This window comes from Aspergillus fischeri, genomic scaffold (assembly GCF_000149645.3).
Source record: "Aspergillus fischeri NRRL 181 1099437636252 genomic scaffold, whole genome shotgun sequence".
Classification (NCBI taxonomy): Eukaryota; Fungi; Ascomycota; class Eurotiomycetes; order Eurotiales; family Aspergillaceae; genus Aspergillus; species Aspergillus fischeri.
The window spans coordinates 2,717,479-2,732,020 of record NW_001509768.1 but is presented as its reverse complement, the minus strand read 5'-3'; the positions used below and the strand labels follow the sequence as shown (position 1 = coordinate 2,732,020).

Here is a 14,542-nt window from a genome sequence, read left to right as displayed (position 1 = left end):
CAGACCGGATTTTACACCTTCTCTTTTCCTCTCTTCCGAATCAAGCTACTATCGTCTACCAACTTCGGATAATTTATCTGACAAGCCAAACTACTGTGGCTGAACCAGACTTGCCTTTACCTTGTGGCAAGATGCCATCCTTCCCAACCAGACCATTGGTCAAGCTGAGGGATGACGGGCTGCAGCTGAGGTACTATGCTCGTGCTCCTTGATTTCCAAAGAGACTGATTCTAATGCCAGGCGTTACGCTTCTAGTTATCAACTCCCTCAGCGCGTTCATGCGGCGAAAGCATATCCGATCCTCGCCCCCAATGGTTCATCCATCATCGTATATGGCTACGAGAATGGTCTGAAAGTGATTTGGAGAGGTGGCAAACGCTTCTCTGCACTTAAACCATTCACTCAAAAAGCCGCCAAACCCGCCAGAGGAAACAGTAGCAATGACGATGCGGTCATGATCATCGATTCCGACGATGAGAGCGCAGCAGAGACACCCAAGGAAGAAGGTCCTGTCTACGAATTCGAAGAAGACGAAACTGAGGTCGACTCTGCCTTTCCATTCGAGGATATCCTCCGTCAGATTGACGTACCTCTTGGCAGCAGAGTCCTTGAATTGGCAGTGCCTCGCATCCTCCCCGAGACATCTCGCTCGTCACTTGATCCTTTTCCTCCCGCTCTGAAGAAGCTTATGGTGATTTCCGCTGTGTGCGCTGATTATTCGACTCGGATTGTGACTCTACCCTTGATCCCTCCTCACCCAACACAGACCGAACTCACCTCATGGCAAGTGCAAACTGCCTCCATATCCGGTGGAGTGTCTCACCAGGAAATTCCAAGGGGAGTCAGTATCAGTTTTACTTGTCAGGAGATCGATTCAGATGAGGATGTCACTATGTCTCCAACCAAGTCTGATTTTCAGGACAGTGAGCGATGGGATCTTCTGGTGGCGACTCACTCTGCGGAAGCATCCGGTCTTCTCTTAATACATCGGATTCCCATTGTGGAGGATAGATTGTACGACGATGAGATTGTCTCTAGACGAGTCTATCTGCCCGCGCCGGCGAAGAACATCTCTTTCAATCCGTCGACTTTTCCAGCTCTTCGTCACTCAACCCTACTAGTCGCCTTCCACAGCGGGTGCGTGAAGGTCTATTCTTGCTTCTCCAGAAAACCTGCAAAAGTGTCTAGAAGGGCATCGGGGCCTCAGAGTGATTTTGAAAAGGCCGAAACTGGGGGAAGGTGGCTGATCAGCCTCTACCCTGGATTCGAACAATCGCCTTCTGGGTTGGCGCGGCGAAAGACCATTATTGATGCCGAATGGGTGCTCGGCGGACGAGCCATTATGGTGCTGATGGCGGATGGCGAATGGGGTGTGTGGGATCTTGAGGGAGCGGGCCCGGGCAGTACTAAGGGGCCTCTTCAACGACAGTCCAGCATACAGGGTGTGACTGGCGGTTCGCTGACCGCGTTTTCCGTGAGTGGTAGGATTGTGAGTCGGATGACAGGACGAAACAAGGGCGACAGCAACGAGTCCCCCGTTAAGCCGCGGCCGAAATTTGCGCCCATGACTCCCTCCACCAAGCGTGTGCGGGAAGATACTCTGTTGAAAGGCACACTTGGCACACCCACCCCGTCTTTATGCGGAGAGATTTCGGTGTACCAGACGAGTTCGCTGAGAGACGCGCTGCCTGACGAGTCAGTATTGCTACGACATGGCACTCAGAGTGCTGTGATCCCCAGTCTACTCTCCCTGTGGCGCAACGCCATTAAAGCCAGTGGCACTTTTGACGCATCGAACCGCTGCAGAGTTTCACCTATTCAGGACATTCACCTGATGGGAGAGAACTTTACTGGCATCGGTCATCTTCCTGCAGCAGCTCGCCGTTCTCGGGACACGGAGCGTCAGGGCTTTGATATCCTCATCACATCAGAGCATCGCATCATCATACTTGCGCCAAAGCTGACCGAAACCGAAGAGATTCCGGTCTCTCGGCAGTCAACCAGCGAAGAAGCAACCACCGAGGCCGATCAGCTCATGCTCCGCAGGGGAGTGCTGGATGTGGATGGAATGGACCGCCTTCTGAGTGGCATGGCCAGCGGCAACCGATCAATGCGAATGGGAAGTCCAATCAAACGAGCACGCATCTTCGCTTGAAGCTTCGAATTTAACATGAAATTCCAAACAGAGATACCCACTACTTCCTACGCGAGAATAATCCCACTGATGATAAATGTAGTTTTGCACCTTTGTTCTTTCTTTCTTCCTTCTTACTGAAAGGTCATCATGCCTTCAAAGTCGACAAAATTCGCGCTGCAAGGTGGAGCGCAAGGCGAGGACCATGCCTTGAAATCCCGTTTTCGCGACGGGATAAGCTCTGTATCAGATGCGAGACATCAAGCCAAGAATCCCCCCATCCGAACCGGTTCGCTGGGACCCCTGTTTTCGCATCCATGACGACTATTTTTCTATCGAGGACTTCTGTCGTCGCTTCCTCATCTGGATGGTCTGATTCTTCCAGTCTGTTATTCCGCAGGCAATGATGCTGATCTGTCCTCCCTTGCGGAGAAGATTGGATGGCGTTGATCGGTTCTGATCTTCTCGTTCGATCTTCGGACAAGTCTACATCAGTGTCAGCGTCGGCGGAAGGGCAGCTGGGCAGACTTGAAGGGTGAACGAAGACTAGGAAACGGGGGTTTATTTCGGTTGGGACATTTAAACGTAGGATTTACAGATATGACTAAGAGTATAGCTAGAAGTAGAAGTACCTCTCCAAATGTTGCTGAATTTCATTCTCTTCCAAATTCCTCTAATCGAATCTATCAGTGCGCCTCAGGTAGTGACTTGACAAGATTTTGAGATGTCAGCGAGAATGCTCTTTCAATGTACATTCCTTCCTTGCCATTTCCTGCATATAGCCATTCCAAAGCGTAATACATATGAAGAAAGAAAGCCAAGTCACAGTCGACCTTATTTACAACCCAAACATGTGGAGGAAATATGGCGGAGATATTTCCATATAGACATCGCACGTCCAAGACACCGAGTAAGGCGCAAGTGACCGCCTCTAGCTCATATTGCATTCCGCTTCCTGAAGGAAAGACTAATAGGCCGCTTATCCGTTGTATCCCAAAGCCTCGAGTTCCTTGCGCACCGAGTCCTCGGTCTGGATCTTCTTCACCTGCGTATCCTCCAGCTTCTCCCCACCCGCAAGTCGCATTTTCAGCTCCTCGATCGCCCGGATCTTCTTCAGAAGTCCTCGAATCTTCTTATCTTGCGCGGTAGGGTTCGCGGCGGCGTCTGCAGCGGCGGGGGCGGCGGGGGCTGGGGCGGGTGCAGGCGCCTCGGCGGGTTTTGTTTTGGCCGACTGTGATGCGCCGTTAGCTTGGTGGCCGTTGCGGCGGGCATTGCCGTCAACGTGGCCGTTCTGGCCCTTGGACCGGCTTCGCTCGTGGCCGCGACGGTCGGGGCTCTGTCCAGACTGGCCGCCGTGTGCTGGGGGAGCCAGACCATCCTGCTGCTGCTGCTTCTTGGCTTCACGCTTCTTCTTGTTCTTCGCTGCCGACCTGGAGAGCTTCTCCTGGTCAGCTCCGGGTGGCAGAGCGACACCTCCTCCGGGAGCGGCTCCAGGAGGCAGGTATTCCTCGACCGGCTCTGCGCCAGGCACCTCGCGTCTGCGGGGCTTGCCAAATCCGTTCAGCGCGCTGCCACCGCTAGCGCCATCCCGGACGTAGGCTGCGCCGCCCTCATCTTCGCGCTTGAACGCGAGAGGTGTGACCTGGCCACGGGCGCCCGGGGGACGGTAGGCGCCGACCGGCTTTGCGGGCGCTTTCTTGGTGCTCAGGTAGGCGAGGGCGGACGGGTGGGGTGTGGGGAGAGTCTGGAAGGGGTCGCCCAGCGGGTGCTGGGTGGTCGACTGGGGCCTCCAGACGACTTCGTACAGCTCATTCATATCCTCGTTGTACATCAATCCACCGCTGACGTGCCAGATCCGGATGCCGTTATCCACCCGAAGGCGCGGGCTGGTGGTAGCCGTCAAAATAAACTGTCCATCCGGCGACCATTCGCAGACACTGGCATTCGACGCTTCAACGGTCGCCACCTTGTTGTAGTTCTTGTCCAAGTCGTAAATGTCCATCTGTCCGGCCAAGTTACCGAAGCCAGCTACCAATACGAAACGTCCATGGGGAGAGAACAGGATGGTATTGCGAGGTGCCAGAGGGAAACTGTGCTTGGCCACACCCCGGAAGTTGAAGATGGTGGTTTTCGCTGGCATATATCCATACACAACGCCAAATTCCTTGGAGTTGGGATTCCAGGACACATCGTGAATCGGACCCTCCTTGTCTATACGGCAGAGTCAGCAAATGTACGATGGGGTAAGACACACCGGAAGGACTTACCAAGGTCCACACGCGAATCAAAGCCACCATTGGCGCTAAGCAGGTACAGAGTTGTTTCTCCGTAGTAACTCTTGCCGCTGCGATCGACCTCGGTCTGCGCAAGCACCAGCAGAGTCGTTCCATTGCTGTTCCACTTGAGCTGGACTTTGTCACCCTTGAAGAAACTTTTCTGGGAGATGGGCGCTCCGAACTGAGGCACGTTGAACACCTTGACCGCTGCTGGTTGACCCTGGACGAAAAGAAGAAAACAAGTAAGTCGGCTGTAAATCATTGCGAAAGACCCACGATCAAAAAACGAACCTTGCGCTCAGGAATAAAGACAGCAATCGAGTTGTTCTTGCCGGGGGAGAGGGCAAAGTCCGACACACCCTCCACACGCAGCTTGTTCCAGACCTTTGACAGGTTGTCGCTCTGGAAAAACTGGACTTCATTGGTGACGACGCGAGCGCACAGGCTCTCATCGAACGTGTACTGGAGGTTCCAGCCTGTCTGCGACTTCTGAACGAAGCTGCCCACAACCGTATGCTCGTCTCCGTTGGTCTCAGGCGATGTCTCAATCACCTTCCAGACCTTGAGGTTCTTGACGGCGTCTCCGTTGGCGTCCTTCGAGGGTCGCTGCCAAGTGATCAGGTAGGTTCCCAGGGGGGAGAACCCTAGCTCAAAGACATTTTCGGCAGAAATCGTAGAGACGACCTGTCCAACAGAAGGATCGACAATAGTGACCCTAAAGTAGATGGTTAGCGAGTCCGTTTGCAAGATCTTCTGGCAATCGCCATGATCGCATACCTCTCGGGAGAAGCCCAGGCAAAATATCTGCCGCATGGAGAATAAGCGCTACAGCGGAGGTTCCCCTCAGGTCTGCACAACAGAAGTTCTATTAGCCTGGATCATTGCATAAATGCAGAAAATTGCAGTTCCTACCTTACAAACCCCGACAAAGGCTCATAGACTGGGGCCGCATCCAAGATGCCAATCCCTTTGACCGTTCGGACTGCGGCAAGTCAGCATTATTCACACATTCCGGATGCACCTAATATAGGTGACAAGTTGTTTTGTCTATAAGAATGCGAGGAGGGAGACATACAAGCAAGCTGTTGAGGAGCTGCCATTGTTGATGTAATAATTCTCTCGACTCGGTTCTGAAATCCCGCCTTGAAGTTTCCGATATGCACAACAGCAACGTTAATGCGCGCGTAACAGTGTCTCGAAAATTCCAACGAAGTGTATAGTATCTGACGGACTCAAGTAGGTCTAGCTCGTGCTGCGTGTAACGAATATGATGCAGATGGGCGCAGGACGTATGTTTTCTAGACCAAAGGCGGCAATAGAGCAGGGACGCCACAAGTTGCAGAGCCGGGGAAAAATCGAGTTACTCGAGGACGACTCGGTCTAGATGTGCTTGATGCTATTTGCGTGAGGCGAGCTCTTGTTTGTCTGACGCAACGGAGCAGAGTCAAAAGAGACACACACTGGGGCGCAATCTCGCACAAAGAAAACAAAGGCGGATGGCAGCTGAGCTTGGCAGCGGATGAGGAAAATAAATCAAATTGTCAGGTCTTCAGTGCTTGACAAGTCAATGCCAGCAATGAACGGGACTGGAGAAGACTGTAGGGTTGGGAGAGAGGAGGTGTGGGAGGAGTGGAACTGAAGGTGAAGAAGAGAAGAAGAAGAGAGGAAGTTCTTAGACCGCGGACAGACCAAGAGTAAGAAATTTTGGTGGTGGCCTTCAGCGGCGAAACTGCCCGTCTAGAGTGTTCTTGGCTTGATTATTGTTCTTATGATTGTTTAAGTCATCTTTTACAGAAATCTATGAGTTTCTCTATGAATTATTCCTGGATTATTCTGTCTTCAAACATGAGGCTGATGTTCATGAGGATTCTTGCTGGCATTATGATGTTATTGTGGCCATGTGAATGTCGCCATCGGGATAAAACTGATCGACTCTTCTCGACCCACCCCATACAACAAACAACTATCCCAATACTGAATACTGCTAACTGCTAGATTGAAAAGGAAAAAAGCATTTCAACGTGCTATCAATTATCCTACAGAAAAGTCATACTCATTCTCCAGGTATCTGCTTTGAGGCCGCCCGTCACAACCTGAAATTCCCATCACTATGCCTCCCATGATCCATAGCTAAAAGTTACAAACCTCCCATGTAAACGCCCTTTCACTCCTTTTGAATCCTGCTTTCCTCTCAATTGTCTCCCGAGTCATCGTTCCGGTTGGCAGACTGGCCATGGCTGAGCGGCGTCGCCAGCCGCGGGGTTCTCACAGTCGTGTCGACCACATTACTGTCATAGGTTACCCCGTCCAGCATGCGAGCGTCATGCATCTGTTCCGGCGTATTCGATCCCGCAGGAGATAACGAGGAGGACACGGCAGCAGAGTCTTCAACTCCAGGCTGGTACGATGTGAGGGGATTCGCTCGGCTCATGCTAGGACTTCCAGCTCCCAGCGAGCTTGGACGACCTCCCGACGACATTCGGTTGAGAGTGGGGTGCGAAATCGGGCCACTGATTGTACTGGCGCCCTCTCCAAATGCAACCAGGCTCGCGTCCCCTTCACTGATATTTCCCACGCTAGAGGTTTCGTCGTCGTCGTTCGTGTCTTCGCTCATCTTGTCCGCGTCGAGCGCATCGCTACCGCTTGCCCATGTAGTACGAGCACCCACGCTGCCGGTGGCGCTGGCACTGCCCACAGTGCTTCTTTCTTTGAAACCGGATCCGCTGTCAAAGTAGCCAGGGCCGTGCGCTGTCGCGAACATGAGATTCGACTGAGGAACACCTCCTGCTCGGGCGGTTGCGACACGTTCCAGCCCGGCGAGACGGGAGATGCGATCGGCTCGCTCGGCCTCCAAGGTAGATGTAGAGGTCGCCGAGGCAGAGGATGAGTGGTGAGCATGTCGCCCGTGTGGTAGAGGCTGGCCCTGATGGCCGTCTTTGATAGCGGTGGTGGACAGTGCAGAGAGGGAGGTTGTGCCTGAATTTGGTGTGCCTCTGTAGCACAGTATTACTAGTCAATTCATTGCGCTTTTCTTATTCACGGGATGCACTATCTGGGAGATCGTAAAAGGAGTAGACGGGGAAAGGAAAGGGGATGCTCTTACGGTCCCATGTCCGACGGCGTGACGGGATCCGAGGGCGGGGGTGGTAGATCTATAAGGGTCGGGGTCGTCATTCTGTTAGAGTCTTTCTATTGTGTGGGAATTGTTGGTTTTAGAAGGAATGAGATTGAGCAGAGCAGAGCACAGTAGAGTCGATGGAGGATGACGTCTGTCTGGCCTGGAACAATCGAGATGCGTTCGCCGCGCAGCTAACTGTTGGACTCCTTGTCGATAATCAGACGTGCAGATAAGATAGATAAACGACGGAAATCAGAAGAAAAGAGTCAAACTGAGATGCTGGCAGAGGTGATTGATAGCATAAAATATGATAGTCAAGATGCAGTCAATGAGAAGATCACTTAAGGATTTTCGTTCATGCACGGGAAGCGCTCTGGAATGATGAGGTGGGTTATGGCAGAAGATGGAAACTCTCAGTCAGGTGAAGTGAGGCAGAATATGGTCAAGTGAGGCGGGCTGCTCTGATTCTAGATGGAGCAAAAATAGTTGTATTGAGGAGCAGTGGCTACAGTGGAGTTTGTTGCATTCTTGTGGAACCCCAACGATTCCATAGTAACCTCTCTACCTCTCTAAATCGACTAGATATCCTTCTCATTGTCTCATATTCGTCTTTTTCTACTGTCTTATGGATGAGGGTCGCAGAAGACGAAAGGAGGGGGAGCTGACGTCATCATAATGATCTAAGTCACCAACCAATCACAGGTGCAAATCCAGTAGCAGGTACTGATGCCTGATATTGAAGGCCTTCATGCACTACATTCCTTCCATCACATAGTAGGTTGGTGTGTTTCATCGTTCAAGACGGACGTATTTCGCACCTTGTATTGGAATGATCGCTATGTAGTCATAACTCGTTGCTCGGCTACCTCTGACGTAACTCATATATACCAAGTCTCCCCATCGAGGTCACTCGCATAAGCACAGTGTAGTCAATGTATCATTCACTTCGTTATGGGCTCAAGTGTAGCAAGTAGACCCTCGTGTCAGGTGCATGTATAAAACCCTGTGTCTATCGTAAATGTGAAACCACTAGTGACTGACCTTGCGGCTCTCATAGTGGCCACGGAGATCATCCACTTCTTTCTGTAGCCGCGACAAATCGGCCAAGATGTCATTGGCATTCGACGGACGAGGGATAAAGTCCTCATCCTCTGCCTGCTTCTCCTGTGCAGACTGGCTCCTACTGTTGCTATGACTGCTGGAAACTCGGTTCCTCCTCGGTGGAGGAGGTGGTGGCAGCGGGTTCACCTGAGACGCTCGCCTTGACAATGGCGGCTCACGTTGACCAGAATCAGGTTCTGCCTCATCTGAAATCCGCGGAGCTGTCCTGGGCTCCTGAGCTCGAGGACCTGGGCTCGAAGGAGGAGATGCGTTCACCTCAATCTTTCCAGCTGGCATTGATAGCCGAGACAGATTTGTTCTGGACATAGTGCTTTTGGATCTTCTCATCTGACTGTGTCGCCTACTCAGCGGCGGCGTCGGCGGCCGCTTGTGCTGTGACTGGCTACGTCTGAGCGTTTCTGCTGATTGAGGAGCTGGGTTATCATGTAGTGGAGTAAAATAATCAATCCTCGGCTGAGATGACCTGCTGGGAGGTGTATCTGGTGTTAGAGAAAGGGATGTCTCAGAGGATGTGCCATGGTAGGAGAACCGCTTGGTCGGCCGAGGGGGTACCGGCTGGGGCTGAGAGGAGGTCGCATGAGGACTGGGGTTGATCAACTTCCCATGATGACTTTTAGGTGGTGGTGGAGGTTTCTTGTCCCGGTTTGCCGGACGCACCGCAAGAGGCTTCGAGCCAGTCTCAAACTCAGACGATGGAGCAACTGTATGTTGTCCAGGGATGCACGCAGTACCACTGCCCGTATGAGCCATCCCACGGGGAGCTGATATAGGTACAGGCGCGCTCGGCGTCGCATTCATCGTATTCTCTCGCGGGTTCTTCTGGTGTTCCAGCGCCCCCAAACGATTGCTGTTGTCTGTTCTCTTGTGTCCTCCTGAGGGTGCCAGAGGGGCGGTGGGAGTCGATATTACAGCTCCTGGGGGCAACGGCGTGGGATGGGGAGCGATGCTGAAAGCTGAGTGATGGCGATCAGGTGCGGGGGTCGAGCGATGAAAATAGGGCGGCTTCCAGGTATCATCATTGAGGTCCTCCCCCTCATCCACATCATTGTCGCTCATGTGCGAACTTTTCCGGAATGGGTCTGGCAGTGACTGATCGTCCGAGGTTTGAGAGTCGTCAGCATCTGACGTCGAGGATTCGGGAGGGGTCACGGAATGGCCATGAGGAGTAGCGGACGAATTCGTCAGAGATCCGGCAGTCAACCGAGCAGCAGGGTAGGATGAGTTTGTCGAAACGGAGGATGGTGATCGATTAGGAGGCACTGCTAATAAAAGTCCGTCAGCGTTGACTTTATACACAAAGAGCAATAATAGACGAGGCACACCTCTCGGGGGCCAGACACCGTCATGCCCAGCATTCGGAAGGGGCGGATGAACCTCACGCTCTGGCTTTTTAGGGCGGAAAGGATTTAATCCAGACATCGCAGAGTAAATGTCTCCCACCGACCATGAGGGCAGGGAGAATGGATGAAGGGAGCCACAAAGGGTGGAAGGTGAGATGCCAACAGCTACGGCGTTTAAGCTATGGAGGGCCGGTCATCCGCGCGGCTTCCGGCAAGCGCACAGCATCACAGGTCGCGACGGCCAACCGGCTTGGGAAACTGTGGACTTTTGTGATTATGAGCAAAGCACGTGTGGTGCGTAGATATAATCAATTATTTCTCGTTCAATGAATGGTCATATTGATGATGCTTGTTTGCATTCTGTCTGTAATCGGTTGTCCTCCAACCGTTGCCTCGAAATATAGTAGAACACCAGAGTTAAAGAAAACGCGACCAAGAAAAAGGCTATATGTTACATTGCGAAAATGATACCTGACCCGCATATTCAAGGGTACCCAGAAAGAATATAGAAAAAAAGAGAAGCACGTAGCGCATGTTGAACAATCGAGAACAGGAAGAGGCCGCCTTCCCAAACACCTGAGGTTATACAAACAGACACGAAGGGTAACTCGGGCTCATCCATCCCGAGGAAGAAGGGTATCATCTGGCCCATTCGAAAGAAGAGACTCAAAAACGCAAATCAGTATCCACTTGCGCTCGTGTGCCAGCATGCTAGTGATCAGTTCTAGCTTTCGTTGTAGACATGCCACTGCACTCCTGGCCCGAAGAAGGCCTGTGCTAAACGTTTCCCACTTTCTGTCGGCTGACTAAAAGCAACCTGCTCCTTGGGAATCTCCATCCCATAGATAAAGTTGGTCACAACGCAATCAAGAAGGTCCATGGCGATTCCTCTCCTTCGAGATGAGCCCGATGTCCAAATGCGCGAGATACCCACGATAGCGGGGTGAACCTCGTCCCGGACGGTAATCGCAGAGTCGGTCGGCTGATCTGCTCCATTCTGAGCCGCTGTCGAGCACTCCACGGGCCGTGATTCCCAAATACGCTCAGTGAGACATGCTCCCACACACCGGCTGTCCTTCATGTGCAGAAACACCTTGTAGCGATCCACTTTCTCCTCTGCACCGTTCTTCCGCAGACGTTCTGGCGGCTCCGTTTGGCTCCATAAGACATCATCTGAGATTTCAGGCGCAGATAACTCCTTGCTGATCACTTCCAGCACTTTCTTGGCCTGGTTCTTGACGGTCGGAGAAGCCTTGCGGTCCACAATAACAACGTAACCTTCGTCGAACCGAGTGGCTTCGTAAACCCAGCGGCATGCGTTCGCCCTCATAAAAGCCTTCCCCAAATCCACCCCCGTCGAGTTCATGTCGTGAAACTTTTTGTGAAGCGCCGCGTCCTCCGCATTGCAGGGCACGTATTCCATCCCACAAGTAGCACAGGTTTTTCTGACTTCGTGGCCCAGATCAATCTGCATCTGTTTCAACACGGGTGGTTGCGACTGCGCCGCCTTCTTCTTGGGGGGATCAACCGACGACCGCACACTGTTGGAGTTGACTTCCGTGAGCGGGGTGCCATTGCTCGCATCTTTCGTCGACGATTGCTTGCGCTTCAAAAACGAAAATGTTGGTTTTCTCGTGTTTGCGGGGGGAGGGGTCAATCTGGGAGGTGGCGATGACGGAGGCGTGGACAAGTCATCGTCCTGCGTCCCCTCCGAAAGAACTACTGAATTGCGGCGCGACGGACTCGATAAAATGGCTGCAGATGACTCGCGAATAGCATATTGAAGACTGTTTTCCGCGTCGTCGGACTCGTTGCCCGCCTCGACGCGTCGCTTCTTGGCGGCAGGGCCAGTATCGTCGTCATCATAGACGCGCCATAAAGATCTTCCGTAAGTTTTCATGAGTCCTCTAGAGCTGGACAAGTTAGAACCGGCAGTAGATTCAAAGAGTAAATGGTGACAATAATGACCGAGCAAAGTGAGTGAAGGGGTAAGGAGAGGGAAGCTAGACAAAAAAGCAAAACGTACCGCTTGAATGAATTTGTTACCGTCCACGGCATCTCCCTTATTTTTCTTCAGAGCACTGATTCAACCGAGTCTAACATCAAGAGCATATGTGTGTGAGTGCACAGATGGGAGGCGAACGCGAAAGTGAAGGAAGAGTAGCAGCAGAGATGATTTCCTAAGGAATATATTATTATGCTGGATTTTATTATTATTATGATTATTTGCGATATTTCGTTCCAGCCAACAGGCGGATTTTGGCGGAAACAATAATAATAAACCGGCGATAAATAATAGTCGAGATACGTACCTCTGTATGTAAGCTTGATCGACGAGTGACGGAACGCGTTGCCTCAGGCGCTAATCCACATTTAGTCATATTACTCGCTCGGGCGCTTGACAGGGATCATTCTTCAGTTGCGCTTCCAGAGTTCCACATACCTTAAGGAGGTAAGGTTAGCACAGAAACTAATGGGCCACTAGGTAACTTAGAGGCACCAAAGCCACCAAAGCGGACTAGATTCTCGTTCGATCAAAACGGTCGGAAGTCTGTTGGTGATACTCCGTAGCAATGTGAAAGGATTTCAATGTTTCGGACACGAGGCTACCAATCTAAGCCACAGACAGACATGGGGGGGTCTGTACGATGGGAATGACTCAGATGAAGGACACAGTCTCCCGGAGTTGCGCACAAGGGCTTTGTCGATAATTCAGAAATGGATACAGGACGGGAAGAATGATGGATATTAATACTCCGTGTATGTGGAGTGTGGACAGATTCAAGGGGAAGTAGTAGAAGATATAGAGAACAGCTCCCGGAGGTGATCTCCAGGCTACCATTAATCTAGGACACGGAGGGGCAGTGATGATGATATTAATATGATATGAAAATTATTAACAGTGAACACAAGTGGATAATGGATGCTCACTGTTGGCTTTTGGGCAGCTGAAGATCGTGGGACACCGGGGTTAGGAAGAGAAAAGGAGCAGCAGCTGGTAGGTAGGTATCTAATGGTGATTTAGCTAGTGGCATGGCCTCATTTCCATAAGGTTTTGCCTTCTGCCTCCTATACCAATAATAATAGGGATGTACTCCGTACTAGTTACCTGGGTATCCTTCTCGTGGGCTGAATTTGCCTCCTGAAAGCATGACAGCCTATGGCGGCCACCAACCACAATCGTCATACCTGGCTGGAGGAGTTTCAGGGCCACTCATCAGTAGGGGGAGCTATTTTGGCTACTCCATGGATAGATACCTTGCTTTGCTAGGTTCAATACCACCACTGTCGACAATTGACAACTCCAGATTGGTACTACGTACTATTGGCGTGATAGGTGTGTACTTCCTTGTTTTGCTTGCCGTGCCTTCCTACATAACCCCAACCCGTTTTGATTTCTGATTGTATATCGAAGGGTTGATCGGCAACCTTGGGATGGCAAGTGACAGCATACCAGACATCATTCATTCCTTTCCGTACGTGCTCTTCGCTTGGTTGGGGATCATAGATCGTCTGCGGCTTTGGTACACAAGGTGTCGCAGGTTCCCAGCCTCACCTATGCCCTTACTGCTGGGACAGCTCACGAGCCACGATTTTTACTGGCGGTTTACGAGAGAGGTGTACGGAATTGCGCCTTGCCTTTTCCGCATCGTGATGTGGCCCATCTGTCTTTCTGGCGACTACTTATTTAAGATGATAGAACCGAATGCCCTACAGGTGAACAAAGTCTCATCTCATACGGATTAGAAGCATCGCTGAAAGGGATCTTGGATTTGACGGGATCAGGCAGATGTAACTCGAGGTAGGCAAGAGCAACAACAATCCATACATTGATTGTTCGAAAAAGTTGCTGACTACAGGGTGTTCGTTTCGTACGACTACCTTCTGAACATGCATCTGACTTTCGCGTTTCCCATTTCGAGGAGGCACAAGAAGGTAGGACGACATTGACATGCATCCAACCGGCATCTGCAGCATCAGTCAGTCTTGCTTCCCACTATCGTTAATGGCTGTATGGGGACAGGGAGTGATGTCAAATGTTGACCATTTGTGCTACGATCAGTCAGATCAATAACTATGATCCAAACTGCTAATATCTCGATTCTTTTCCGCTGGAAGACGGAGTGCTAGAGCTTTGAAGCCGCCACTACCCGAGAGTTTTGAGGGATAGACGGCTTCGAATCAATGGAACAGATGTCGTCTCCGATTTGATGCCCGTCGGTCTTTTCCACATAATATCCTATGCAGTAGGCAAGCAAGAGCTTTGTCAATTCGCACACCGGTGATGTGAACGGGCTCGCGATCACCGACCGCTCTTCTGACGAAGCTACCTTAAGAGTCGTACTCCTTACTTGCCGTGAAAATGGCTGCTGATCAGATACCTGCAAAGACACGTGAGCTGGCGGTCTCTAAGATCACGACCACAGTCAACCTGGACTTACAGGACGACTCCCTCCTGTGTATCAAAAGACTACAGGGTTGTCTCCTCCGTAACAGACTCTCTCTGCGATGGATGCTCCAAATCGAATCAGTCAATAGCGTTGCTGGTTAG

General features: G+C 51.5%; 5 protein-coding genes across 5 annotated transcripts; 1 reads left to right on the top strand and 4 right to left on the bottom strand.

The window, feature by feature from the left end:
• Positions 1 to 131: 131 nt before the first annotated feature.
• On the top strand, positions 132 to 2,155 carry NFIA_071290 (uncharacterized protein; the record flags this gene model as incomplete). The annotated part of the gene is made up of 2 exons (XM_001263854.1): positions 132 to 190; positions 256 to 2,155. The coding sequence occupies 2 exons, from the start codon at positions 132 to 134 to the stop codon at positions 2,153 to 2,155; spliced, it is 1,959 nt and encodes a 652-aa protein (XP_001263855.1).
• Positions 2,156 to 3,113: 958 nt separating this feature from the next.
• Positions 3,114 to 5,510, bottom strand: NFIA_071280 (translation initiation factor 2A; the record flags this gene model as incomplete). Its single annotated transcript, XM_001263853.1, has 6 exons — positions 3,114 to 4,345; positions 4,402 to 4,630; positions 4,702 to 5,125; positions 5,188 to 5,259; positions 5,323 to 5,392; positions 5,486 to 5,510. The coding sequence occupies 6 exons, from the start codon at positions 5,508 to 5,510 to the stop codon at positions 3,114 to 3,116; spliced, it is 2,052 nt and encodes a 683-aa protein (XP_001263854.1).
• Positions 5,511 to 6,601: 1,091 nt separating this feature from the next.
• Positions 6,602 to 7,584, bottom strand: NFIA_071270 (uncharacterized protein; the record flags this gene model as incomplete). The annotated part of the gene is made up of 2 exons (XM_001263852.1): positions 6,602 to 7,403; positions 7,514 to 7,584. 2 exons carry the CDS (start codon positions 7,582 to 7,584, stop codon positions 6,602 to 6,604), a joined length of 873 nt encoding a protein of 290 aa, XP_001263853.1.
• Positions 7,585 to 8,557: 973 nt separating this feature from the next.
• Positions 8,558 to 10,069, bottom strand: NFIA_071260 (uncharacterized protein; the record flags this gene model as incomplete). Its single annotated transcript, XM_001263851.1, has 1 exon — positions 8,558 to 10,069. The coding sequence occupies one exon, from the start codon at positions 10,067 to 10,069 to the stop codon at positions 8,558 to 8,560; it is 1,512 nt and encodes a 503-aa protein (XP_001263852.1).
• A 645-nt stretch (positions 10,070 to 10,714) lies between these two features.
• NFIA_071250 (ESCO family N-acetyltransferase) lies at positions 10,715 to 11,890 on the bottom strand (the record flags this gene model as incomplete). The annotated part of the gene is made up of 1 exon (XM_001263850.1): positions 10,715 to 11,890. One exon carries the CDS (start codon positions 11,888 to 11,890, stop codon positions 10,715 to 10,717), a length of 1,176 nt encoding a protein of 391 aa, XP_001263851.1.
• Between the last annotated feature and the right edge of the window lie 2,652 nt (positions 11,891 to 14,542).